This window comes from Myxocyprinus asiaticus, chromosome 19 (assembly GCF_019703515.2).
Source record: "Myxocyprinus asiaticus isolate MX2 ecotype Aquarium Trade chromosome 19, UBuf_Myxa_2, whole genome shotgun sequence".
NCBI lineage: Eukaryota > Metazoa > Chordata > Actinopteri > Cypriniformes > Catostomidae > Myxocyprinus > Myxocyprinus asiaticus.
The window spans coordinates 5,690,606-5,716,480 of record NC_059362.1 but is presented as its reverse complement, the minus strand read 5'-3'; the positions used below and the strand labels follow the sequence as shown (position 1 = coordinate 5,716,480).

General features: G+C 40.9%; 1 protein-coding gene across 1 annotated transcript in view; it reads left to right on the top strand.

The window, feature by feature from the left end:
* The window catches only part of LOC127409932 (protein CEBPZOS-like), a 33,936-nt gene extending 8,415 nt beyond the window's left edge, over positions 1 to 25,521 (top strand). The window contains exons 2-4 of the mRNA XM_051644921.1: positions 16,072 to 16,189; positions 16,267 to 16,311; positions 25,052 to 25,521. Coding sequence (XP_051500881.1) covers positions 16,072 to 16,189; positions 16,267 to 16,311; positions 25,052 to 25,134 — 246 coding nt within the window. The 3' untranslated portion in view covers positions 25,135 to 25,521. The remainder of the gene's footprint in view (positions 1 to 16,071; positions 16,190 to 16,266; positions 16,312 to 25,051) is intronic.
* Positions 25,522 to 25,875: the final 354 nt, after the last annotated feature.

The window sequence follows — 25,875 nt, the reverse complement described above, 5'->3', positions numbered from 1 at the left end:
ATCACTGGACATGGCCTCCCAAAATTTTTCCAGGTTGACCTCCCCATCAAAATTCTCTGCAGAACCTTGAATGTCACTTACTAAAGAGTGACATAAATAGTGCATTATGACAAGATCATAAAACTGAGAAAACTATAAAAAATTATCCATTTGCAATGAACAGATAAAAAATGCAATTTAAGTCGCTTTGCATAAAAGTGTCTGCCAAATACATAAATGTTAATGTAAATGCAATTAGCAAGCGGGGAGTATCGCAGTAGTCATACCTGATAAATGGAAAACACCTTTTTTGTGTAAATCCATGATCACCACTGGGGGGTGATCACCACAAGTAAAGCAGGAATACTTGTACTCATGATCTGTAAGGGCATCAAAGTGCAAGTGTGCATGTAGCACTGTGTCTGCTGGTGGAAACTTCACACCTGTCGTATCTTGTAAAAACTCAACTGCTCTACTCACAGCAGTATGGACCTGAAAAAAAAAGTGTTATAAAAAAAATAATTGAGGTACACACTTGGTGACATTGAAAAGTACTGTTCTTACTGACCACAATCATACATTGACTGAAGGTTACCTGGAGAAGGTTTCTTAAGGTTAGGCATAAGTGTATGTCAAGGATGATGTAGTCATTAAAGTTGTGGAGTTGGTCTTTCCACTCTTGGTAGCGATAAAACATTCCACACAGTGGGCACTGCTTACAGTAGGTTGATACGTCTATCATTCAAAACAAGTAATACATATGAGGACAGTTTAATTGCATAGCACACGTGCATATTGGTAACACCATCCTACCTTCAACAATGCACCAGTTGGAGAGTATTTTAGAGCCCTCTTTGTAATCAGAATAGTGTCACTGAGGGGGACGACGCCTGGCCATCTCTGACATATAGTTTCTTCTGGCAAAGATATTTTGGGTATTCTTTGCCTGGTGATGGTACACGTATATATTGTCTGGTAGGACAGCAGATATCTTCTTGTTCTGTAGAATGTACTGCACCATTTGTTTCAGTCCCAGATCTTGTGGTGGATACAAAGGATGGTCATCTGTGACATTGCTCTCCTCTGAATGTGTATGTGCCTTTTGGCGTGGGGATTCTTCTCTGCTGAAGACAGTACGGAAAAGCTCATGGTCTGTTTGAAATAGATACCATTTGGAAATATATTTATGCAAACAAGAACGGCGCACTTTGGCACAGGGGCAGTGCCATGTGTTTAATTTGGTGTTGTAAACAACGACACACCCCAACCGGCTATAATAGGACACATTTGGCTCAAAAACTGAAATTAACTTTTTTGTTTGAGGGCTGCCAATTGAGGTTTCTACAGACAGTGGTGCACTACTAGTATTGGCAAGCTGCTGACGAGCAAGGCATATCTTTTTCTTCTCATCACCAAACCACTTTGCTCTCACCATTTCCGTTAAAACGTTTTCCTTTAGAGTGACTGGTTCAACTGAGGATGTGCAGTAACTTACTGATCTGACATGCTTACATTGATATGATAAGAGACCACTCCTCGGTGCTACTTCCATATTTACTTGGCACTCATTTGATTCACAGCAGATTTTTTGTTGTTCTCCCCATGTTTTGTAATGAATATGAAGAGGAATACTGTGACCTCTTGCAACATTAAGCATGGTGAATATGCCATTTGTTTTGTCAATACACTGGCTTGCAAGATAGAATCTGTCATTAATGTCCTGAATTGATTGGGATGTGTGTTTACGGTCAATATGTTTCTTTTTTTTTTTTTTTTTTTCATGATGGTACTGCACACTGGGCATTTTTGTTTAATAACAGGCCGTGCACGAACCCTGCCTGAAAAAACAGTGGTGTCTGATGAGATTGCTGTAGCAGTTACTGTACTGGTGGCTGATGGGGTCCCAGTGGTCGCCGGCACGCTAAGTACTGTACTGGTTCCTGATGGGGTCCCAGTGGTCGATGGCATGTTAAGTACTGTATTGGTGGCTGATGGGGTCCCAGTGGTCGATGGCATGTTATGTACTGTACTGGTGGCTGATGGGGTCCCAGTGGTCGCTGGCATGTTAACTGTTGTACTGGTGGCTGATGGGGTCCCAGTAATGACTGGCATGGTCATGGTTACTACCCCTGGGATAGTAAATGTTGCACTGGTGGCTGACAGCATTTTGCATGATGTGGGATACTGCTTGCTTTTACAAACATCTAAATGATTCGAAAATCATCTCTCCTTAAAATTTTAGCTGTACAGTAGAGAAAGTGGTAATGTAGCTTTGGTCTGCAGCCCAATCCACATCTGTGAAAAGTGAAATCTGAAATAAAAAAATAGTAAACAAACTCATGGCAGAGGAGAGTATGGTTTCTGTAGTGAATTACAGGTTTTATTCATTTTTCTAAATACAGCTAATTGGTAGCGCTTACCGTTTTGGCCATATTCATTCATCCATATCAGCAACAATTTGATGCATGTTGTACAATTTTACACTGTAAAAATAGCTTGTATTTGACCAAAATTCACAAGCAAGTGGAGTAATATTTTTTATGGTGTCAAAATAAAAGTTCCTCTAGAAATATATATGAATAAAGAAAATTTCCGACAACAAAGCATTTGAACGTGACATACTTGTAATTAACACTTCAGAAGTGGAAAGTAGGATAATTCTGATAGCACATGAAGGCAGCATAAGTGCTGTCAAGTCAGACAGTTTTCACTTCTCGTAGTGGATCATCAAAGGCAGATATCAACGTGATTCATGTTCATGTGCTTTTTTGTTAAAGTGGATGCAATTTAAATTCTGTTGCTTTTAAATGAATAAATATGTTGAACAAGTAGAGGTGGGAAAAATATAGATATGTTAAAGTATCGTGATATTTTTCCTCCTGATATTGTATCAATATTTGTTCGCCAAATATCACTATTATTATTTAAATTTTTCCACAATGTTGTGGTGAAAAAAGTTAAACTTGCCAGATCGATCTAGGAATTCAGCAACAGTCTCTTAGAAGGTGCCGTTATCATGCTTTACACAATCACCCTCCCTTACTAAAATTTAATATGATTTTACAGAAGATTAACAGGTATTCTGAAAAAAAAAAAAAAAAAAAAAACTAATCTTTTAGGTGAAATATATTATACTTTTGTGTATTGAAACTGTGTTGTAATAAGTAATGTTTAGGCTAAAGTGTTTAGGCTACTATTGTATTCATAAATACTATTATTTCTTTTTATAAAGACTAGCTACATTGACCTAACCACAGAAATAGGGAGCCATTATGGTCATATGCTTATGGCTTTGCATTGTAAATAGATATTAGGAAGTAAACTGGCCTTGTTTTGTAAACTGGCACTTATATATTAATTTAACAATGCATTTGGTGATTTGGAAACAGTTCTCTTAAGTCTGATGAAGACAAATGAGAAACATTGAGTGAAATATCACAATATATCATATTGTATCGCAATACACCAAAAATAATCACAATAATATCGTATCATGAATTAAATATTGATATTATATCATATCACCAGTTACCTTGTGATTCCCACCCCTATGAACAAGACATTCAGTGTACCTGTTATTTAATTCCCCCCATAAGACGTGTCTTTCCATTAATTTTTAGTTTAATAGACACGTATTTAAGATATTTCAGAAATATGATACCAATCACATATCCCATACAGAGATTGCACTGTCATTGTGTTTAAATATTCACATATAATTTATACACATAAAAACATGATATTAGAGATACAAAATAATTTTTTGAAGAGAATGAAACAACATGGTTGTTTAAGCCAAGGAGCATTAAGCTGTGTCTTCAACAAGTAATTTCCCATCATGCTTGCAATTCGCACAGCTCGGAAAAAAGCAACTGCACCACTTGCCTGCTACAACTGCGGCCACCTCACTCTCGCAGGACATTTTTTGACATACGTTGCCATGTCATGACATCACAGCTTTCTAACCGGCATGCACCTGCTGGTGATCACCGCAGTGATCGGTTCTGCACAGACTTACAGTGAGGCGATATTGTTCTTCCCTGCTCATCTTTTATTGATAGCGTATGGCCAAATATCACACAACTAAAGCAATTTAGTTGTTTGTTGAGTCTTTGGCCAGTGACAGAGAAGCCACTAACCTAAAAAATCTCAGCAGCCTATCAGTACCTTCCAGAGGTGGAAAGAGTACAAAAATATTCTACTTAAGTAAAAGTAGTATTACTTTGAACTTCTGCTCAAGTAAAAGTAAAAAGTAGCTCATTTAAAATTTACTCAGAGTAAAAGTTACATAGTTACTTTTTTAACGGGGGGGTCGTCGGGTGGTCTCGCCTCAAACTAGTTGTTTTTAATTAAAGGAACACCTTTACAAATTAAAGTGCAATAACAAAATAAAACATGTAGACACGTGATATTTAAAACATTTAGGGAGGTATAATGTGTCATTTTAGTGCAGACCATCCCATAAAACATTTTCAAACAATACAACCATTGAAGGTGACATAAATTGTGGATTCTGTAGACCATTCTTCTTTTCTTCACCAACGAACACCAACAACAGTCATACTGCAAATCTATAAGTCAAAACGGGTCAAGGTCACAAGTGTTGTGGCTTTCCCTAAATGACCCTAAGAACTCCAAACTCTAAGTATCAGGGACCTTCAAGATGTTTTTAAGACAAAACTGTGCCATTCTTTGATAACAGACTGTGCTCTACCTGTCGAATAACAAAACAACATGTCAAATGAACCACACGGCAGCTGCTATAAAACTTTTTAAAATTGTCCTGCTCTACTGAATATCTAGATTACAGTTCCTTTATTTGTGTGTCCATCTTTAGACCATTACTCTCTGAACTTCCTGTTAAGTTTGAGCAGCAGTTGGTTTTCAAATTAGTAGAGTTCATCCTTGCTCGCTTTGCAGTGAACAGCAGTCCAGCACAGCTGAAGAGATGCTCACAGGCGGCTGAGGCAGGCAGGCCAGTGTTGAGTTTGAGAGAAAGTTTTTGGATGTGTGAAATGAGTTCAGCAGATCCATCTTGTTTGAGACACAGGCAAGGTACCCATCCAGCTCCCCTGTACCTTGTGACCTTCTGGACTTCATTGAGGAGAAGAAATCTTCTTCATCTGTTGAATGTTGCCCGACTTGTTCCACCGCAGCCTCTGCCATCTGGTCAAGGTGTTGTCTCACATAGACCAGACTGGTTGAGTGACAAACACACAACAATGCATATTGAATATTTCTGACAATTAAGCTTTGATTAATGTGGCAACAAGAGTGCATCATATTGCAGAAATTACAATAACTACAATTGTGTAGAAAGATTCATATTATTGCACTTATGACATTGTTTTGAGTAGAAACAAAGTGGACAGAACTGAGATTAATAATTAACAACTGATTACAGTATGATATTAAATAATGAAATCATACCTGCTTCTCAGTCCAGGTGGTCTTGAACTTTGGCAGAAGGATTGCTGCAGCAATCAGTTCATGGTCTTCCATCATCCCACCAAAGCGCTTTTGGACACTATCCTGAATGTCTCTGATGAGTGGCAGACACATCTTGGAGGATGTCTCCAGTCTGCTGAGTTTTGCTTGTAGCTGGAAAATCACTGGCAGGAGCCACCCCATGTGTTGGTCTCAGACGGAAGGATGTTTAAAGCTTTCACCACAGGCTTCATCACAGTGCAGTACTCGGTCAGGAAACCAATTTCAGCTGGACTCAGCCTGTATGACATAAAGCAAATGTATACAACTTTTAGCAAATTTCCTGCAGGAATAGGTGTGGAATGTGTAACCAAGTATGTTATGTTTTTTGACAATTTTATATAAGTATGGAAAACAAAGAAATAAGCAAGGTAGCTTCGGGCACTCTTTTTCAATTGTGTCATTCACATTTCATACTTTAGAAATGAGAATTAAAACTCACATTTTCACTTTGAATTCTTCACAGATATTCCTGATAGCGTCCTCCCCCTTCTCTTGTATGATCCGTATGATTCTCTCCACAGCCATGTATGTCGATTTCCACCGAGTTTTATTTGGCCAGATGAGCTGGAGCTTGCATTTATCTTCCACAATTTCTGCTGCCATGTATGACCAATCTGACTTGTTCCAGATTGCTTGGCATTTCCCAAAGGCTGCACGTGATAGCCATTTGTATGTGTCATTCTCTTCTGCCATGGCAGCATCTGTTGTGGCGACTAAGTTTAACAAGTGGCATGCACACCTTTGATGTGGAGGAAGCTGGTACTCAAGACCTCTGTCTTGTTCCAGGATGCCGAATGTGTCCAGGTAGTCGGCTTTGGGCTCTTTAGAAGAGTCTTGGTCTGACTCTGACTCTGCTTCCTCAGGCTGGCTTTGCTCACCAAACACACTGAATGCTTTAATGAAGTTTGAGCTGCTGTCTGTTGCGGTTCTCACCACTTTCCCCCTTATTCTGTATTGACAATAAATGTCATCAAGGGCACCTGCTAGGACATCAAAGGTGTGGGACCCTTTCAACCTCTGGCAAGCAAGTGCAGCAGATCTCCTCTCCAAGGTTTCCTCATCTATCCAATGAGTTGTGACCCCTATGTAACTTTGCTGGTGCGCTGTCCAACAATCCGTAGTGGTGGCAACATAGCTGACTTTACTGAGGTGCGACATCAAAGTCTTCTTCAACTGATTGGCAGCTCCCTCTATTCTGGTCCGGAGAGTGGGTCTGGAAATTACTTTGCATTGAGGATTCAGTGTTGTTAAAAGTTCTTTAAAAGCAGGTTGTTCAACCACAGAAAATGGATGAAGACCCTCACAAATGAAGTTAATCATGAGCTTGTCAACCTTCACCTGTGGCACACGTCTGTTTGCACATACTGCCATAACGTCACTTATTTTTGCTTGCATGCTTAGGGTTTCTGGTGGTTCCAGGGTTCGCTTCCGTGTTGCCACAAAGTCACTGAAGGCCTTCAGCTTTCATGGATGTTTCCTCTGTGAACAAAATGTTTTCATCAGTATGTAAATCAATGCCGTGTTCATTAAACACTGAATTTGAAATATTTACATTCATATGTAAAAGGTTTTGTACCACATCACATTTTGTCTTTTACATTTCATAATGCACAATTCTTGCTCACAGAGATGCCTGAAGATATGAACATGACTATGAAAAATAGAGGAAGGTATGCCTATATTATAGTCAATGTCATATTCCTATTAAAGGGATAGTTCAGTTGTTTTGAAGTGGGTTTGTATGAGGTACTTATGCAGTAAACAGCACTCAGCACTCTCCCTGTTTGGAGGAGCAGAGCGATACACTGCTGAGCACGGGGACAGCAACAAAAAACATTTTATCCTCCTAAAAGAACTTGTTCATACTTATTTAATATCTTATTTATACTTATTATACTTATTTAATTAAATCGCAGTCTTTTGCGATTTGATAAGGGCACAAAACCATATTGCGCTTTCGATTTTAGTTCATTTGACAGATACTTTGCCAAAGCAATGGCGCAAAACAACGTTAGAGACCTTTTATGTTATTATGACAAGTTTTAAAATGTTTTCGCTTCATTATGAAATTGTGGCGGCACAGATTAGACTATGGCGGGCCGCACTGGACTGGGAAAATGGGAAATACTGGACTGTATATGAAGTCATATCCCTATTTACATTCAAACAGGTGGTTATTTTAATGGGACATCATAAGCGTTAGCATAATTAATAACTAGTTACCAGCAGGTTGCTAGTGCCAACCAACATTAACAATGTCATGCACCGATGTCTTTTTGGCTAATTTGAGCAAAGCCTCTTACTAAACTATGAAAACTTCTTTTTAACTACCAATGCAATGGTACAAATATTATTTAACTTGCCTCTACATGCTTGCGCAGGTTTGATGTCGAGTTTTTATAAGCTGCTAGTTCGGTCTCTCTGGGCAAACAACAGCTTACACTGCATAATAAAGCTGTTGCCTTTCTTGCACTTGAAGCCGAAGTGGTCTCTTAAATATGGCCAGGGTTCACTTCAATTTCCTTCCAGCTTTCAGCTGGGTCTGCACCACTGGTGTCTGACTTGTCCGTCTCTATCTTTCTTGTGATTTTAGCGCCAGTTTGTTCTCCTGCCGATCATTCGCTGCAATAGTTTCCGGGGCATGATTTGTTTCCTTGCATTTTTTATTTACATTTTTTTTTACTCAGTAACGGATGTGATTTAAAATGTAGTGAAGTACAATACTTCAAACAAAACATACTTAAGTAAAAGTAAAATGACAGATTTTAAAATGTAGAAGTACACAAAAAAACTACTCAATTACAGTAACGCGAGTGAATGTAATTCGTTACTTTCCACCTCTGGTACCTTCACATCTGTAAGGATGGACATGTTTTGTGGACTGTAGATAATTGCGTATTTAATAGCAGATATTAAGACTAATCAGTATCCGCAGAGTCAATTCTTCCGAGCTTGTGTACTTTAATACAGAGACAGTGGAGGTCCAGACAGCAGGATTTTCATGCATTGCAGGGCTCAGGAGATCATGTTAATGTATGGATTAAATGCAATTATTTTTGCAGGAGATGATAGATGTGGGAGCGTAGTAGGCTCATTCTAGCTTTATAATGTTTAGATTTACATACATAATCTCCGTATATTAGTGCTAGCCTAAACAAAGACTAAATTCTTTGGTGTTGACAATGATGGACAACTTATCCTGTGTGGGAAATCGGGATGCAGTACAAGCCACACAATAAACTGTGCAATACAGAAAAAACCACATGTAGGCTAACATAAATAAACTCAGGACATTCATTTAAAACAATGTACACTGTTCAATGTGCAATATTCTTTTTAAAGCAACTTTGAAACAATATGATGCTAAAGAAAAGAATAGAGATTGACTGATAGCGGATTTTACTGATAACGATGACTAAGCTGGGCAGTACCTGCCGAAAACCGATTAATCAACCGATAGTTTTTAAAATTGATACTGAATGAAAAAATAACACTCAAATTAAAATAGTGCTGAACTTTATTACAAAAATAAACAGTACTGACTGAACCATGAAAATGTGTTGTAGTTTTTTAAATGAAATAAATATATAAATATTAATATATATGAACTAATATTCAAATTTTAAAGTCAGCTGATTTTTAAATTGTTATTGTTTCCTTAGTCCACAAGAGAGCACAATAAATACATAAACCATTCAGCACCATTACATTATTGCATAGAACATTTCTATCCTGGCTGTTAAGAAAGAGCATTTGATTTTCAACTAATGTGCATAAAATAAGTAACAATTTTAGTTGGTCCATATTCTCAAATGTTAAGTCAAAAGTAAATTGAGGGGGGAAAACGCTTTAATAGACAGTTCACATGGTGTTACACTTGCACTGATTCCTAATACTCCAGACTCAAGCTTTATAATAACAGTGAAATGCCACATAGTGTTTTATTCAGTACAGTTGTATGTAGAGTAGCAATATTCACAGACAGCAGTGGTATTCGGCTGAACTCGGTGGTGATGTGGCTCAGACTATGAGCCTAGGCCAGGGGCTGTTCAATCAGACGGAACACAACAGACTAGAACCGAATGCGAGAATCTCGAGAGAGACATTTCCAAGTTGAACATCATTCCTGACAAGGCATTTAAACAACTCATTGCTTAATCTGAGAAACGCTTATAAGAGAGCTAGATGCAACGGCCAAAGACCTGCACCAACAGTAAGGGCCTGTTCATACCAAACGCTTTTGCAACCATCCATTTGTTTTTCTATGTAAATGCACGCTAGACGAACGTCTTTGTTTCCCTTTGTTTTTGTTTATTCAGTGTCTCGTGCAGGAGCGCTGTTTTTAGATGATGTGTCTAATTAAAAAGAACTTTAAAAGCATATTGAGACTCCTGCTTTCTGTTAAACTGTATTTGTTGCGGTGTGTCTAGCATTTTTTAGCGCAAGAATGTGATCCATCTGAAGTCATCATATTACAGTGTGGATAAATTTTTTTTTATTGAAATCAGATGCGTTTCTGATTTGGTTATACGTTTCTCTCAGTTGCATGAAGATATTAATTTGCTTTCTCACGTCACTAGCTTTAAATATGCAACTTCGCTGGCTAACGAATGCATAAACATGACCAGCTGGATATAAAACGAATGCAGTGCGCTTGAGGTTAGCTTCAATGTTAGCGTCCTCTCAGCCTTGTCAGCAAACATACTGTTGTTCTCTTCTAATGCAGCATCTAGTCAACAAATTAATTACTTTATAATGATATGACAACATGTACTGTAGTGTACTGTATACATACCTTTTCGTTGTTGATGTTTTAAATCCATATCTGAAGTGTTCCACTCCATGGAGAGTGTAGTCTTGTGTCAAAACAAACACCACGAGGCATCAGTGAAGTGTCGCTCTCATACTGTATAACGACAGCAGACCCTTCACAGCCGCTCCAGCACCAGACGCAACGGGGAAAAACGATCGGTGTGGATTTGTGCCGATAACTGATAGTTCCAGAAATCTGTTATCAGTGCCAATTAATCAGCAAAACCGATATATCGGTCGACCTCTAGAAAAGAAAGTGCATCATAAAACATCTCACTGTACTGTACATGTCACATCTCATAATTATGGTCTTCCAGTGCAGAATTCATTCATTGGGCTTGAGCTTCACAGCATGGAACAGTTGAAACATCATGAATACTCAGCACAGCAATAATCTGGAAGGAATAACACAGTTCGTTTTTATACTGGGTTATAATGTCACTTAAAACATTTAAAGCATTTGCAAAGGCAGATGCTGAATAGAAATTAACTCACTCATAAACGTACACACACCTGATGGCACAATGATGGTATAGTTTCTTTGTAGTTTATGGTGCTCTGTGTCTGGACGTCTATCGGCTGTGTCTAGAAGCAGCCTTAGTCTCGTGAGAGTCTCATTCGCTGTTACTAAGGTTAGATTTAGGGTTAGATTTAGTGGTAGGGATAGGTTTCTAGGGGACTCCAAATAAACACAAAAACACATTGTGTGAACGTCGCATTCGGCTCACGCAAGACTTTCAGCAACTGGGGGGTTACCTTCTAGGCTGCATTTACACTACAAGGCTTAATGCACAGATCTGATCTTTTGACCATATCGATTTATTTTTTATTTTTTTATTTTTTTTGTGCTGCCTGTTTACATTCACTTCACCTAATGTGTACATTAATTACTTGCCAAGATGCTCTAGGCTGTCAGTCAGCATATGCCAGCACTTTTTAGCTTGTTAAAAGCTATTTTAAAAATCAGCTCCTGTTTTTTACCTCTATGTTGGTGTGCAGTTGACAAACTGTAGGAGAAAAGATAGATCTGCTGTGTTCTTAGAACAATTAGGCATTTTACTGAAGTGAATAGATATGTAGACCTGCTTTTTTATACATGAAAATGTACAGAAGTTATTGAAACTCACTATAATTATTACAAGACTATTATTGTTGTCTTTTGATGAAAGTCATGCTCAGCAGCTCCTTGAAACAACCACACCATCTTTTTCCATAGCAGCCTGTATTTCTCCTGAGGTTACCTGTGGGTTTTTCTTTGTATCCTGAACAATTCTTCTGGCAGTTGTGGCTGAAATCTTTCTTGGTCTACCTGACCTTGGCTTGGTATCGAGAGATCCCCAAATTTTCCACTTCTTAATAAGTGATTGAACAGTACTGACTGGCATTTTCAAGGCTTTGGATATCTTTTTATATCCTTTTCCATCTTTATAAAGTTCCATTACCTTGTTACACAGGTCTTTTTACAGTTCTTTTCTGCTCCCCATGGCTCAGTATCTAGCCTGCTCAGTGCATCCACGTGAGAGCTAACAAACTCATTGACTATTTATACACAGACACTAATTGCAATTTAAAAAGCCACAGGTGTGGGAAATTAACCTTAAATTGCCATTTAAACCTGTGTGTGTCACCTTGTGTGTCTGTAACAAGGCCAAACATTTAAGGGTATGTAAACATTTGATCAGGGCCATTTGGGTGATTTCTGTTACCATTATGATTTAAAAAGGAGCCAAACAACTATGTGATAATAAATGGCTTCATATGATCACTATCCTTAAATAAAAATTTTTTTTTTTTTGCATGATCAGTCCTATTCTCAAAATCAATGCCAAAATGTCACAATTTCTGCCTGGGTATGCAAACATTTGAGCACAGCTGTATATATATATAAGGGGTGTAACAGTTCTCGTTAAAAAAACAAATCGTAGGGTTCGCCACCCATGGTTTGGGAAGCATTGGCACTGCGGTCGGTTCACCAAGTTTAATGATGCATCTGGAGAGGGGGACCTGGGTAGCTCAGTGGTAAAGATGCTGGTACCACCCCTGGAGTTCGCTAGTTCAAAACCCAGGGCGTGCTGAGTGACTACAGCCAGGTCTCCTAAGCAACCAAATTGGCCCGGTTGCTTGGGAGGGTAGAGTCAAATGGGATAACCTCCTCGTGATCGATATAATGTGGTTCGTTCTTGGTGGGGTGCGTGGTGTGATGAGCGTGGATGCCGCGGTGGGTGGCGTGAAGCCTCCACACGTGCTATGTCTCCGTGGCAACGTGCTCAACAAGCCACGTGATAAGATGCGTGGGTTGACGATCTTTGACGCGGAGGCAACTGGGATTCGTCCTTCGCCACCCGGACTGAGGTGAATCACTACGTGACCACAAGGACTTAAAAGCACATTGGGAATTGGCCATTCCAAATTGGGAGAAAAAGGGGATGATGCATCTGGAGCACAAGTTTTGGTCAAGAAAACAATGCATCAAACAGACAGAGTTACAACCTCCGCTAATGCACCTGAATGGATCTATAGATGGATACACTATGCCTGTGTTTCACTTGGGTCAACTTGATGACGTCACTGTTCTGCAAGCGTTGTGTGTAGTTGAAAATGGCAAATGGAGAAAACGAGACTCTGATAGATTAGCCCCCTGTGTAATTCAGGTCTCCTGTCTGGAAACATTTTCTTTTTGCAGTCAATTACAACAGCGATGGTCAAAAAACCTTTACAAAACAGGCACTGTTTGCAGACATCGCTCGGCACGAGTGCTGTATACTGGAAATATATGTCAATAATGTGCATGAGGGTTTATTTAAAACGCGCACGCATGTTCTTCCTGTTTCCTCACGCGGCTGTAATCTGTCGCAAGCGACAATAATGCGCTTTGATTAATGGCATTAAGATGTCATTATAGTAATACACTGATACAAGATTAATTGTTTACTCTGACATCACCCAGGGAAAGAGCCACAGATGAGCCAAAACTGCACACACTCCCTTCCATTCTTAAGCAGACACTCAGTGCTAATTCGGACAGACATGAAACAATAACTAAAGTGCTTGGGGTGTTCATGTGGGATTGCCACGTAATATTAAAATACTTGAGCAGCATTATCACAACATCCTTTTTCGTATGCATTTTAATAGCAAGGTTATTCCTTCTATAGTGATGTACAGTTTCCGAATATTGAATATGTTGAGATGAGTTTGAAGTACACTTTAATTTGATGCATGTAGTGTAATGGTGCAGGTATTAAGTTAAAATGTTGAGTTAGTAATTAGAGAAAATGTTGTTGTTTTTCTGAAAATTAACCATGGTTTAACTGTAGTAATATTGTAGTAACCATGACTGCTGTCACCATGGTTTTCTGAGCAGAAATCATGGTTTTATAACAGTAATCTATATCTATATTAATCTATAAAGTAATCTATAATCTATATTTCTATATAATAACCATGATTGTACTATACAGGTGCATCTCAATAAATTAGAATGTCATGGAAAAGTTCATTTATTTCAGTAATTCAACTCAAATTGTGAAACTCGTGTATTAAATAAATTCATTGCACACAGACTGAAGTAGTTTAAGTCTTTGGTTCTTTTAATTGTGATGATTTTGGCTCACATTTAACAAAAACCCACCAATTCACTATCTCAAAAAATTAGAATATGGTGACATGCCAATCAGCTAGTCAACCCAGAACACCTGCAAAAGTTTCCTGAGCCTTCAAAATGGTCTCTCAGTTTGGTTCACTAGACTACACAATCATGGGAAAGACTGCTGATCTGACAGTTGTCCAGAAGACAATCATTGACACCCTTCACAAGGAGGGTAAGCCACAAACATTCATTGCCAAAGAAGCTGGCTGTTCACAGAGTGCTGTATCCAAGCATGTTAACAGAAAGTTGAGTGGAAGGAAAAAGTGTGGAAGAAAAAGATGCACAACCAACCGAGAGAACCGCAGCCTTACGATTGTCAAGCAAAATCGATTCAAGAATTTGGGTGAACTTCACAAGGAATGGACTGAGGCTGGGGTCAAGGCATCAAGAGCCACCACACACAGACATGTCAAGGAATTTGGCTACAGTTGTTGTATTCCTCTTGTTAAGCCACTCCTGAACCACAGACAACGTCAGAGGCGTCTTACCAGGGCTAAGGAGAAGAAGAACTGGACTGTTACCCAGTGTTCCAAAGTCCTCTTTTCAGATGAGAGCAAGTTTTGTATTTCATTTGGAAACCAAGGTCCTAGAGTCTGGAGGAAGGGTGGAGAAGCTCATAGCCCAAGTTGCTTGAAGTCCAGTGTTACGTTTCCACAGTCTGTGATGATTTGGGGTGCAATGTCATCTGCTGGTGTTGGTCCATTGTGTTTTTTGAAAACCAAAGTCACTGCACCCGTTTACCAAGAAATTTTGGAGCACTTCATGCTTCCTTCTGCTGACCAGCTTTTTAAAGATGCTGATTTCATTTTCCAGCAGGATTTGGCACCTGCCCACACTGCCAAAAGCACCAAAAGTTGGTTAAATGACCGTGGTGTTGGTATGCTTGACTGGCCAGCAAACTCACCAGACCTGAACCCCATAGAGAATCTATGGGGTATTGTCAAGAGGAAAATGAGAAACAAGAGACCAAAAAATGCAGATGAGCTGAAGGCCACTGTCAAAGAAACCTGGGCTTCCATACCACCTCAGCAGTGCCACAAACTGATCACTTCCATGCCACGCCGAATTGAGGCAGTAATTAAAGCAAAAGGAGCCCCTACCAAGTATTGAGTACATATACAGTAAATGAACATACTTTCCAGAAGGCCAACAATTCACAAAAATGTTTTTTTTATTGGTCTTATGATGTATTCTAATTTTTTGAGATAGTGAATTGGTGGGTTTTTGTTAAATGTGAGCCAAAATCATCACAATTAAAAGAACCAAAGACTTAAACTACTTCAGTCTGTGTGCACTGAATTTATTTAATACACGAGTTTCACAATTTGAGTTGAATTACTGAAATAAATGAACTTTTCCACGACATTCTAATTTATTGAGATGCACCTGTATATTGTAACCATGACATGAACCATGTTTATATTGTGGTTTCTATGATTTTACTACAAATGCCATGGTTAAACTATGGTTGATATTGTAAAACAATTATTGTTATTTAAGGGCAAACCTGTTGAAGTGTTTACCAAATACATTATTATTTGGATTTGGCAGTAATATTTTTTATCTGAACAAAGCAAATACCAAACCGTACCGAAACCGTGATACCCCTAATAGACACATATGGCAGAAGTAGTAAGAGTAGTATGGGAAGTATGCCATTCCAAACTCAGCCCATAAGCTCTGCTGTATAAACCAATGAAACCAGAAGTGGGCGGAGTTACACGTGTCGCCCCACCTCATCGCCCAGACTGCACTCTGGAGTACTTGAGTAGAATGCCTGAAATCACTACAGCAACTTTAATATACATATAGCAACTACAATCTAATGAGAATCATTGAAAATAAAGAGAATTACAAATTAACTAAAAAGTATACCCTTCCGGCGCATTACAGTAATGAGAAAATGAAAATGAGGTGATTTTTTTTTTTCTCCATGAGAAGTGGGGGGACGGGATGCTTAATTGTCATGACAATAATGTCAAAATGCAAAAAATATTATTGGGTTTAGGATTAATAAGGTTAATTTTCTTTATGTAAATATAATTTTGTGGTGTTTTACTTTTGGTTTGTGGCTGAAAGTAACCTGGACATGTTCTGTGAGATTTAACCTAATTTAGTATTATTGTGTCTGTTTATTTTAGATGTCTCCTAAACCCATGGAGCCATTTGCAAGAAAGATTTTTAAAGGAATCATTCTGTTTGAGGTGGCTGGTGTGATTGGGGCATATGCACTCTTTCACAAGATGAACTCCAGTCGAGGTATTCAGCAGTCTCCTGTATGCCATAAACACAACACATATGACCATCAGTCTCACAGTTATTTTCTTGTTTTTCAGACTTCAGATGCACTGTGAATACTTATTGTCCTCAAATTCTAGAGGGTAAGAAAGACATTTTCTCAAGAATGCATAATTAAGTTGAAATAATGCTAAAGACTAATGTTTTAGCAGGTAACTTTTCTTTTTTTTTTAATAATAGTAATAAAATAATTATAATATAAAAACTTTTACTATAAAAAATGAAAAACATGCAAGTTCCACATGTCCAGGTCACATTTAAATATAGGAGAGATTGGGTCTAGAAATTAGAATTATTATAGTTATTATTATTATTATTCTAATATTATTATTAGAATCTATCCTCGGACTATACATTTTATATCATTATAATTGATCAGTTAAATACATTTATGACACTTAAAACTTGCCCCGACCTGACATTTATGAAATATTTAGGGGTGTGCAATTTTTATTTTTGGAATCAAATCTGACTAACGACTGCAGCAGTAGGAGTCTATGGAATCCTTGACTTCATTTATTTTTAATCAGGGCAGGGTCAGAGTCAAGATTGTAGTCATTATCTTACATTAAATTTATTTTTTTCTTTACTTTTAGTCCAATTTAGACTTTACCTTGAAATGACCGGTAATCCATACATCTTCAGTCCCTAGTTGCTGCAGTTTTAAGGGAGAAAATATCGCAAGAAAACAGGCTGGGTCAAAAATAATTAATTTTATTGTCAAATAGAAACTAGAGAAAAAGAGAGCAAAAGACAGGTGTGAAAATTATTTTGCATAATTATTTTACATTTATTTATTTGGCAGATGCTTTTATCCAAAGCGACATACAAAAGAGGAATAATCCATCATGAAAAATTATGACTCTGAAGCCTTTAACAAATCAGCAGCAGCACAGGGGAGAGAGCAAAAAGAGACAAACACACACCTGTCATGTTAAACTAGCATCCATTTACTTCTACAACCACACTGATGTAAAGTAATGCTACAGAGTTCCCTTTCGATTTCGGTCACTTACATTGCGTCGCTGACGCTTATGGGAAAAACTCTTTTTCTCCGATTTCTGAACTCCTATTGGATCACGCCAATTCAGATGCAACTGAACTGAGCCAATGGCGTTCGCATCTGCTCAGCCAATGACATTGCCAGCTTTCTATATAAGTGGGCGGCATAATGCCATCAGTCAGAATTTATCTCCTTCACTCCTGGATTTGCACTTACCTGCAGTGGACGGCGCTTCCCTTCCTGAAGACGACCGTTCCCCTGCTGTGCTCCAGTGAGCTAAAAGAGTTGAATATTTCCACGCTTACGCTGACTGGACCGTCTTTTTCAAGATGCCATCGCGTAAGTGCAGATGTGGGAAACCTGTTCCCACGTCTGACGGCCACAAGAGCTGTGTGTTCTGTCTGGGCCACGCCCACACAGAAGCAGTGCTGGTCGAGGCTGAATGCCCACACCGCGAGGCAATGTGCCTCAAAATGCTCCACGCTTGGATAGCACTATTTAAGCGCAATGACCCAACCGCTCTCGCTCTGTTGCCTCCCCCGTCCCTCGAGGACCTGGGGAACGACGATGCTCAATGCGAGGATCTGGAGCAAACGGATTGTGAGGCTGTACCGCTGGCTCAGGTCCCGCATGCACCCACACCCCCACACTCTTCTTCTTCCCCCGTCCTGTTCAATAGAAGTGTTCACCTGCCTGATGGCGCTTCCGCCCTCGTGCAGTGAGTGAACATGGAGAAGAGGACAATGATGACACCGTATCTCTCATGGCTTCAGACACTGTCACCTCGTCCACGTCATTAGAAGACGCTGCTTCTCCCCCCCCTAAAAGGAGGAGACCGTTCTTCGACGGCGGATGCGGAGCTTGTCCGGATTCTCACTAAGGCTATAGACGAGCTGGAGCTCGAATGGTCACCGCCATTAGAGCCAACTCGTTCTCGGCTGGACGAGTGTTTTTTGCCGGGCAACCAAACTAAGACCACCCCGCATAGACCTGGCCCATTTTTCCTCGAGGTCCACGCTGAACTCTCCAAATCGTGGAGTTCACCATACACTGTGAGGCTGCACCTCTCCAATACAGCAGCTTTCACATCCGTCAACCACGGAGACCAAATGGGATATGGCTCACTTCCCCCCATTGAACAGGCAGTAGCAGCCCACTTATGTCCCTCGACTCGAGCTGGCTTGAGATCCCGCCCACTGTTCCCATCTAAGTCATGTTGGCTTACTTCGACACTAGTGGGACGTGCCTATAATACACCTGGGCAAGCTGGTGCCGCCTTGCACACGATGGCAGTGCTCCAGGTCTACCAGGCCAAAATTCTTTAAAAAAAAATTGATAAATTCGGTCCCGACCCAACCATGTTCAAAGAATCGCGATTTGGCACTAAGAGCATCAAAGGCCACAGCCGGAGCAATTGGGTGCTCCATGGGAAATCTGGTCGTCCTAGACCGTCACCTTTGACTGAAGCTGACCGACATACGCGATGGGGACAAGTTAGCCCTCCTCGACGTGCCGATATCCCCCGCTGGTCTCTTTGGCAACGCAGTGGAAGCCTTATCAGAGCGCTTCCAAACAGCCCAAAAACAGCAGCAGGCTATGAAGCATTTCATGTCTAAACGAGGCAGTACCGCTGCTCAACCCAGCCGTTCACGCTCCACTTCAATGCAGCACCCAAACGGCAGCACTCTACTCCCCAGGCCCCTCAGGGTCCATCTGAGCTGGCCGTTCACCCGAAAAAGCCTTGGCTTAAGTGCCGCTATCCACAGCCACCGCACTAAGGGCCCCGCCCATCGGGAAAACCTTCCTCTGATCAGCCTCAGCATTCCTGACTGCTTCAGCAGCACGAGGAGGAGTCTGCGTTGTTCACCACGGGAAGCCCCGCCCCCAAGCGGACTCGTACAGAATCCTTGTTCTCTCCTCCCGCCATTCCTGTTTGGGAGATTGTTCACAATTGTTTATCTGTGGCAATAAAGCATATGAAAAATGTGCACTCTGCCCGCCTTGCCGGCAGTGCGAAAAAAGAAAAATACACAAACACTAACGAAAAGAGCTATGTTCCTCTTCACGCACCCACACACATCCCACAAACCGTCAGCCCCGTCCCTGGGCCGGGCACCATGTTAAGCTCTTCAGTGATATTGCTATCCCCGCTGTCCGAGCGAATAAAAGCGTGGGAATTCCTTCCCGGCATATCAAATTGGGTGTTAACAACCCTAAAGCACGGTTACACACTTCAGTTTGCGAGACGGCCGCGGCACTTCAGTGGCGTGATGCCGTCCACAATGTCATCTCAAAACGCTCACATTCTGCATGCAGAAATCGATAGCCTGCTAGCAGTACAAGCAATAGAACCTATCAAGCTCAGCAAGCGTCAAAAGGGCCTTTACAGCCGTAGATAGAAAGAAAGATGGCGGGTTGTGTCCAGTTCTGGACTTAAGGCTTCTGAATCGTGCACTGTCAAAGTGCCCATTCAAAATGTTGACAGAAAGGCAGATCATAGCACACATTCATCAGAACGACTGGTTTGTCTCAATAGATCTGAAAGATGCCTATTTTCATATCCCAATCGTTCCTCATCACAGATGCTTCTTGAGGTTTACATTCGATGAGACGGCATATCAGTTCGGCCTTTCCCTCACTCTGCGCACATTCACGAAATGTGTGGATGCAGCTTTAGCCCCTCTGAAAGTGGAAGGGCTGCGCATACTCAATTACCTAGACGACTGGCTCATTTTAGCACAGTCAGAAACTGTGGCGCACTCGCACAGGGATAGGCTGCTCACGCATTTGAATACACTTGGCCTACGGGTCAATGTGAAGAAGAGCTCATTAATTCCCAGTCAAGAAATATCCTTCCTGGGATTGCGTTTTAACAATGCGCGCTTCGCTCTCGGCCAAAAGAATACACTCGATATGCAGCACGGCAGCAAGTTTCAAATTGGGCAGGGCTCTGATTCTGAAATGCTTTCAGAAACTCCTCGGGCTTATGGCAGCCGCAGTGGCAGTCACTCCCCTTGGTCTGTTACACATGAGACCTCTGCAATGCTGGCAGAACTGCCAAGTTCCTCAACGGGCATGGCGCTACAGGCACCATCGCATTGTTGTCACCAACCACAGTCTATCTGCGATAGCACCATGGACAGCTTCAGGGTTTTACCGGCCTGGGGTCACCTTAGGTCAGGTTTCCAGATGCAAAGTAGTTACTACAGATGCATCCAACATGGGCCGGGGCGCATTATACAATGGCCGCCTGGCATTCGGGGAATGGACGAATGTAAAACAGACCTGGCACATCAACCGCTTGGAGATGTTGGCGGTTATTTTAGCCCTAAAAGCATTTGAGTCAGAGGTGACGGGGCATCATATTCTGATTCACACTGACAACAAGTCGGTAGTGGCATACATGAATCACCAGGGCGGTGTGCGATCTCCAGCAATGACGACACTCGCGCGACAGCTCTTCAAATGGAGCGAGCATCTCCTGTTGTTACAGGCAACCCATGTGCCCGGAGCCCTGAATTTCAGAGCGGACATGCTCTCAACTGGGAGTGGAAACTCCACCCCCTGACGGTCACAGAGATCTGGAACAGATTTGGGAGGGCGACGATAGATCTATTCGCCTCCCAGGAGACCTCTCATTGTTCCCTGTGGTATTCCATGACAGCACAGGCCCCATTGGGGGTGGATGCGTTAGCTCACAAATGGCCAGCAGGTCGAAAGTATGCATTCCCCCCGCTGTGCCTCATTCCTCCACTCCTCTCCAAAATCAGGGAGGAAATGGAAACAGTACTACTGATCGCGCCGAGGTAGCTGAATCAACCGTGGTTTCCAGAAATAGTGGAGCTCCTTTATGCGCATCCGTGGGAAATCCCACTAAGACGAGACCTTCTTTCTCAGGCTTGTGGCTCAATTTGGCATCCGCAGCCGGAGTTATGGAACCTACGTGTGTGGCCGTTGAGCGGGTCGCATCGGATGATGAAGACCTCTCACAGGCAATAAAGAATACAGTTTTGCACGCTAGAGCCCCATCTACGAGACGACTCTATGCCTACAAATGGAATGTGTTTGTGAAATGGTGCAAAACGTGACATGACAATCCCGTTAATTGCCCTATTTCTGTCATTTTGGAATTTTAACAGGAGCGCTTAGATGCAGGTCTTACTCTGTCTACGCTAAAAGTATATGTAGCCGCTATTTCGGCAAATCATGCAGCTGTAGGGGGCATGCCAGTAGGTAGAAACTGTTTCGTGGTCACCTTTCTAAGAGGCGCAAGGCGATTGAATCCTCCCTGCCCAGCTACAATCCCTACATGGGACCTGGCCTTGGTGCTGAACGCGCTGACTAAAGCCCCCTTTGAACCGATCGAGACTATCAATCTGCATTCTCTTTCCTTTAAAACAGCTCTCTTACTCGCCCTGGCGTCCGTTAAGAGGGTGAGTGATCTGCAGGCGTTCTCAACGCACAGCTTTTTACAAGCCTTTACAAGCCTTTTACCCCCCTCCCTTCCTGTCGGAAGAGCAACGCTCCCTCCATACTCTCTGTCCAGTCAGAGCACTACACACCTATGTGTCCCGCACGAGACCAGCTTTTTGTCTGTTTTGGAGGTTGCTCGAAAGACATGCCAGTCTCAGAGTAGAGACTGTCACATTGGATTGTCGACGCTATAACACTGGCGTACAAATCTCAGGGAACCGCCTCTCTATGGCCGCCTCTTGGGTGTGGGAAAATGGTGTTTCCATACAAGAAATCTGCCTGGTGGCGGGTTGGGCTTTGCCCAGCACCTTTGCATGATTTTACAACCTTGATGTGCATTCGGTGGCTTCACAGATCTTGTCTGTGCAGTAGCATTAATTCATTGTGTTCTAAGGTCCGCTTCGAGAACTCGATGAATTCACTTCGCTCCCGGACCGCACGCACCTGAACAACAATGCAGTACTCGGCCCTTCATGTTAAGTGCCGTCATACTTCATTTATACTGCCTAATTACACTACATGCAGTATCTTTTATGTCTCGGCTGTGCTTTAGACATTCGAATGTAAAGCGGTGCCACACTCGGGTCATACCACTTGAATATATATTTACTATGTTTCCCACAGAAATACAGTAATATACTTGTGTCTCGGTCATGCCTTAGACACATATTCTCGGGTTAAAAGATAGATATGCACTGTTTCCCTTAGTGGAACTCAGCTGTTTCACTACCAGACTGTGCACCTGGCTGTGCTCTACTAGTTCCGATTGGAGCCCTCTTAAAGGCAAACATCCCGCTACTGAGTGATGCGACTGTGCTTTTTATCTCACCCCCTCAGAAATGTCAGGGCGAGGTTGATTTCTTTTACGCTTCCTATAAGCTAAGCATTGTATCTGTATGACACAATCTCATGTCTTGCCCCTTCTATACACTCGGGGTAGTTACAATGAGATTCACTCTTGAGTGTTATGTATCCTTTGTCCAGTGACCAAATCGAAAGGGTACATCTCCAGTTACGTATGTAACCTCGGTTCCCTGAGATGTAGGGAACGAGACATTGCGTAGCTAGCCGCGCTACCGGACGTCACTTAGCCACCGCTTTCAGTTGATAAATCCTGACTGATGCCGTTATGCCGCCCACTTATATAGAAAGCTGAGCGCCATGCACTCAATGTCATTGGCTGAATGGACGCGAACACTATTGGCTCAATTCAGTTGCATCTGAATTGGCGTGATCCAATAGGAGTTCAGAAATCGGAGAAAATAAGTTTTTCCCATAAGCATCAGCGACGCGATGTCTTGTTCCCTACATCTCAGAGAACCGAGGTTACATACATAACCGGAGACATTTTTAAAATACTACAGAGATTCGTCTTTTGAAGAATATCACACCTCTCTCTGTTGAGATAATGTGTGTGTGTGGAAATGCACAGCATGATTTTGTACAATAGGAGTAAAAACGGAGTGTCCCACCCACAGGTTTAACTATCTAAGGTATGTGATGTTTTCTCAAAAACACTAATTCACTGTTTTGAGCCAATCACAACATCCTGTTTGAAAAGACAAGCTGTGTCCGAAATCGCCTCCTATCCACTATATAGTGAATGTGTGAACAAGTGAATCAATTTCAGACACAGATACAGTCTTTAAAACAAAACAGTCTATTTCTATACTAGAGTCGACTCTAAAACTAGGGCTAGTCAGAGTCGAGGAATCAACTCTTTTTGAGAACATACAGTTGAAGTCAGAAGTTTACATACACCTTAGCCAAATACATTTAAACTCAGTTTTTCACAATTCCTGACATTTAATTGTAGAAAACTTTCCCTGTCTTAGGTCAGTTAGGATCACTACTTTATTTTAAGAATGTGAAATGTCAGAATAATAGTAGAGAGAATGATTTATTTCAGCTTTTATTTCTTTCATCACATTCCCAGTGGGTCAGAAGTTTACATACACTTTGTTAGTATTTGGTTGCATTGCCTTTAAATTGTTTAACTTGGGTCAAATGTTTTGGGTAGCCTTCCACACGCTTCTCACAATAAGTTGCTGGAATTTTGGCCCTTTCCTCCAGACAGAACTGGTGTAACAGATCAGGTTTTTATGCCTCCTTGCTCGCACACATTTTTACAGTTCTGCCCACAAATTTTCTATCGGATTGAGGTCAGGGCTTTGTGATGGCCACTCCAATACCTTGACTTTGTTGTCCTTAATCCATTTTGACACAACATTGGAGGTATGCTTGGGGTCATTGTCCATTTGGAAGACCCATTTGCGACCAGTCCCACCTGCAGCAAAGCACTCCTACAACATGATGCTGCCACCCCCATGCCTCATGGTTGGGATGGTGTTCTTCGGCTTGCAAGCCTCACCCTTTTTCCTCCAAACATAACAATGGTCATTATTTCCCATGGTGTTTATACTTGCGTACTATTGTTTGTACAGATGAAAGTGGTACCTTCAGGTGTTTGGAAATTGCTCCCAAGGATGAACTAGACTTGTGGAGGTCCACAATTCTTTTGATTTTCCCATGATGTCAAGCAAAGAGGCACTGAGTTTGAAGGTAGGCCTTAAAATACATCCACAGGTACACCTCCAATTGACTCCAATTAGCCTATCAGAAGCTAATTGGCTAATTGCCTAAAGTCATTTTCTGTAATTTTCCAAGCTGCTTAAAGGCACAGTTAAATTAGTGTATGTAAACTTCTGACACACTGGAATTGTGATATAGTCAATTAAAAGTGAAACAATCTGTCTGTAAACAATTGTTGGAAAAATTACTTGTGCCATGCACAAAGTAGATATCCTAAACGACTTGCCAAAATTATAGTTTGCTAATATTAAATCTGTGGCGTGGTTAAAAAATGAGTTTTAATGACTTAAGTGTATGTTAACTTCTGACTTCAACTGTATATATTCACATGAGAAATGTGCTAAGATTCCACTAGATAGGTTTGACAGGCTTCTGAAAACATTCCTGAAATATTTATTGGAGGTAATAAAGCATAAAGTACGCTCTGCAAAATCCTGAGTTTGGGGATTAAATTATTCTGACATGACATTTGTGGTGAGGATTTTTTTATATATTTTTTTTATTTGTAACCGAGTAAATAACTTTTCAAAATCACACAAAAGTGTAAACTTTTTAATGATTGTTGACTTTTTGCAATTCAGAACACACATAACGCTAGGAAACATGATAAAAATATGATTTAAAAGAAGATGACTGTGCACATATCCAATACAGCCATGTCATTCTCAAAAACCATAGATCCAATTTTACAACTTCAGGTCCAAAATGTTTAGTGCAACATGAACACGATATGACCCCAGCTCTCCCTTTCCCAGTGTATTACAGATCAAATGAGTGGTCTGGGATCTATGGCATCCGGGAGGCAGATCATGAGGTCTGGTCTTCCAAGCTGGAGTAGAAGTTTCTGCTCTTCACCTTCAATTTTTTTTCATAGACTTTTTAGTCTTTCGTGCCATTCCAAGCTTTCTCCTGTTGAACATAGCCTTTTTTCCTGCGGAGAGTTTTAACATCTCTTCCACGGATCCACTCATCCCGTTGAGCTTCCCATCTCAGCTGCTTCACATCTGCGTGAAGACAGGAAGAATTTCACTTCACAGTCTGCACTTTCTTCTGCAAATAGATTTTACTCACAGATAACATGCTATTAAACACTCTGAATGATGAAACCTATTAACCTCTTATTATTGTGTATTAGGGGTCAATGATGTGATGCTAATTTTGTTTTTGTCTGGACATCAAGCTGTACAAAATTGTTCAAAATTAAAATAGAGAAATTGAAAATATATTAATCTTAGAAGAGTTGTATTCAAGAAATATTTTGTATGAATTGCATTTTTGTCTAGGTGGTGTAATGATCCAGAGATTTTCCTTTTGAAATTTTTGCAAAAAGAAACATTGCCATAAACTTCATATTTATTTAAAGCCATAAATAAACAGTGTATTACTGATGTGATACTCTGTACACCACCATGACTTTGTCGAGTAACATTAAGTATAATACAACCCACTGGTTTACAAACTACGCCACTCAGTTGACAGTGCTCAAAAATGCCAAAAATAGATAAAAGATAAGATCCTGCTGTTGCAGTCTGTCTTTAAATGTAAATCATGTCTCTCCTGTGCTGCCTAATGGTGTGTG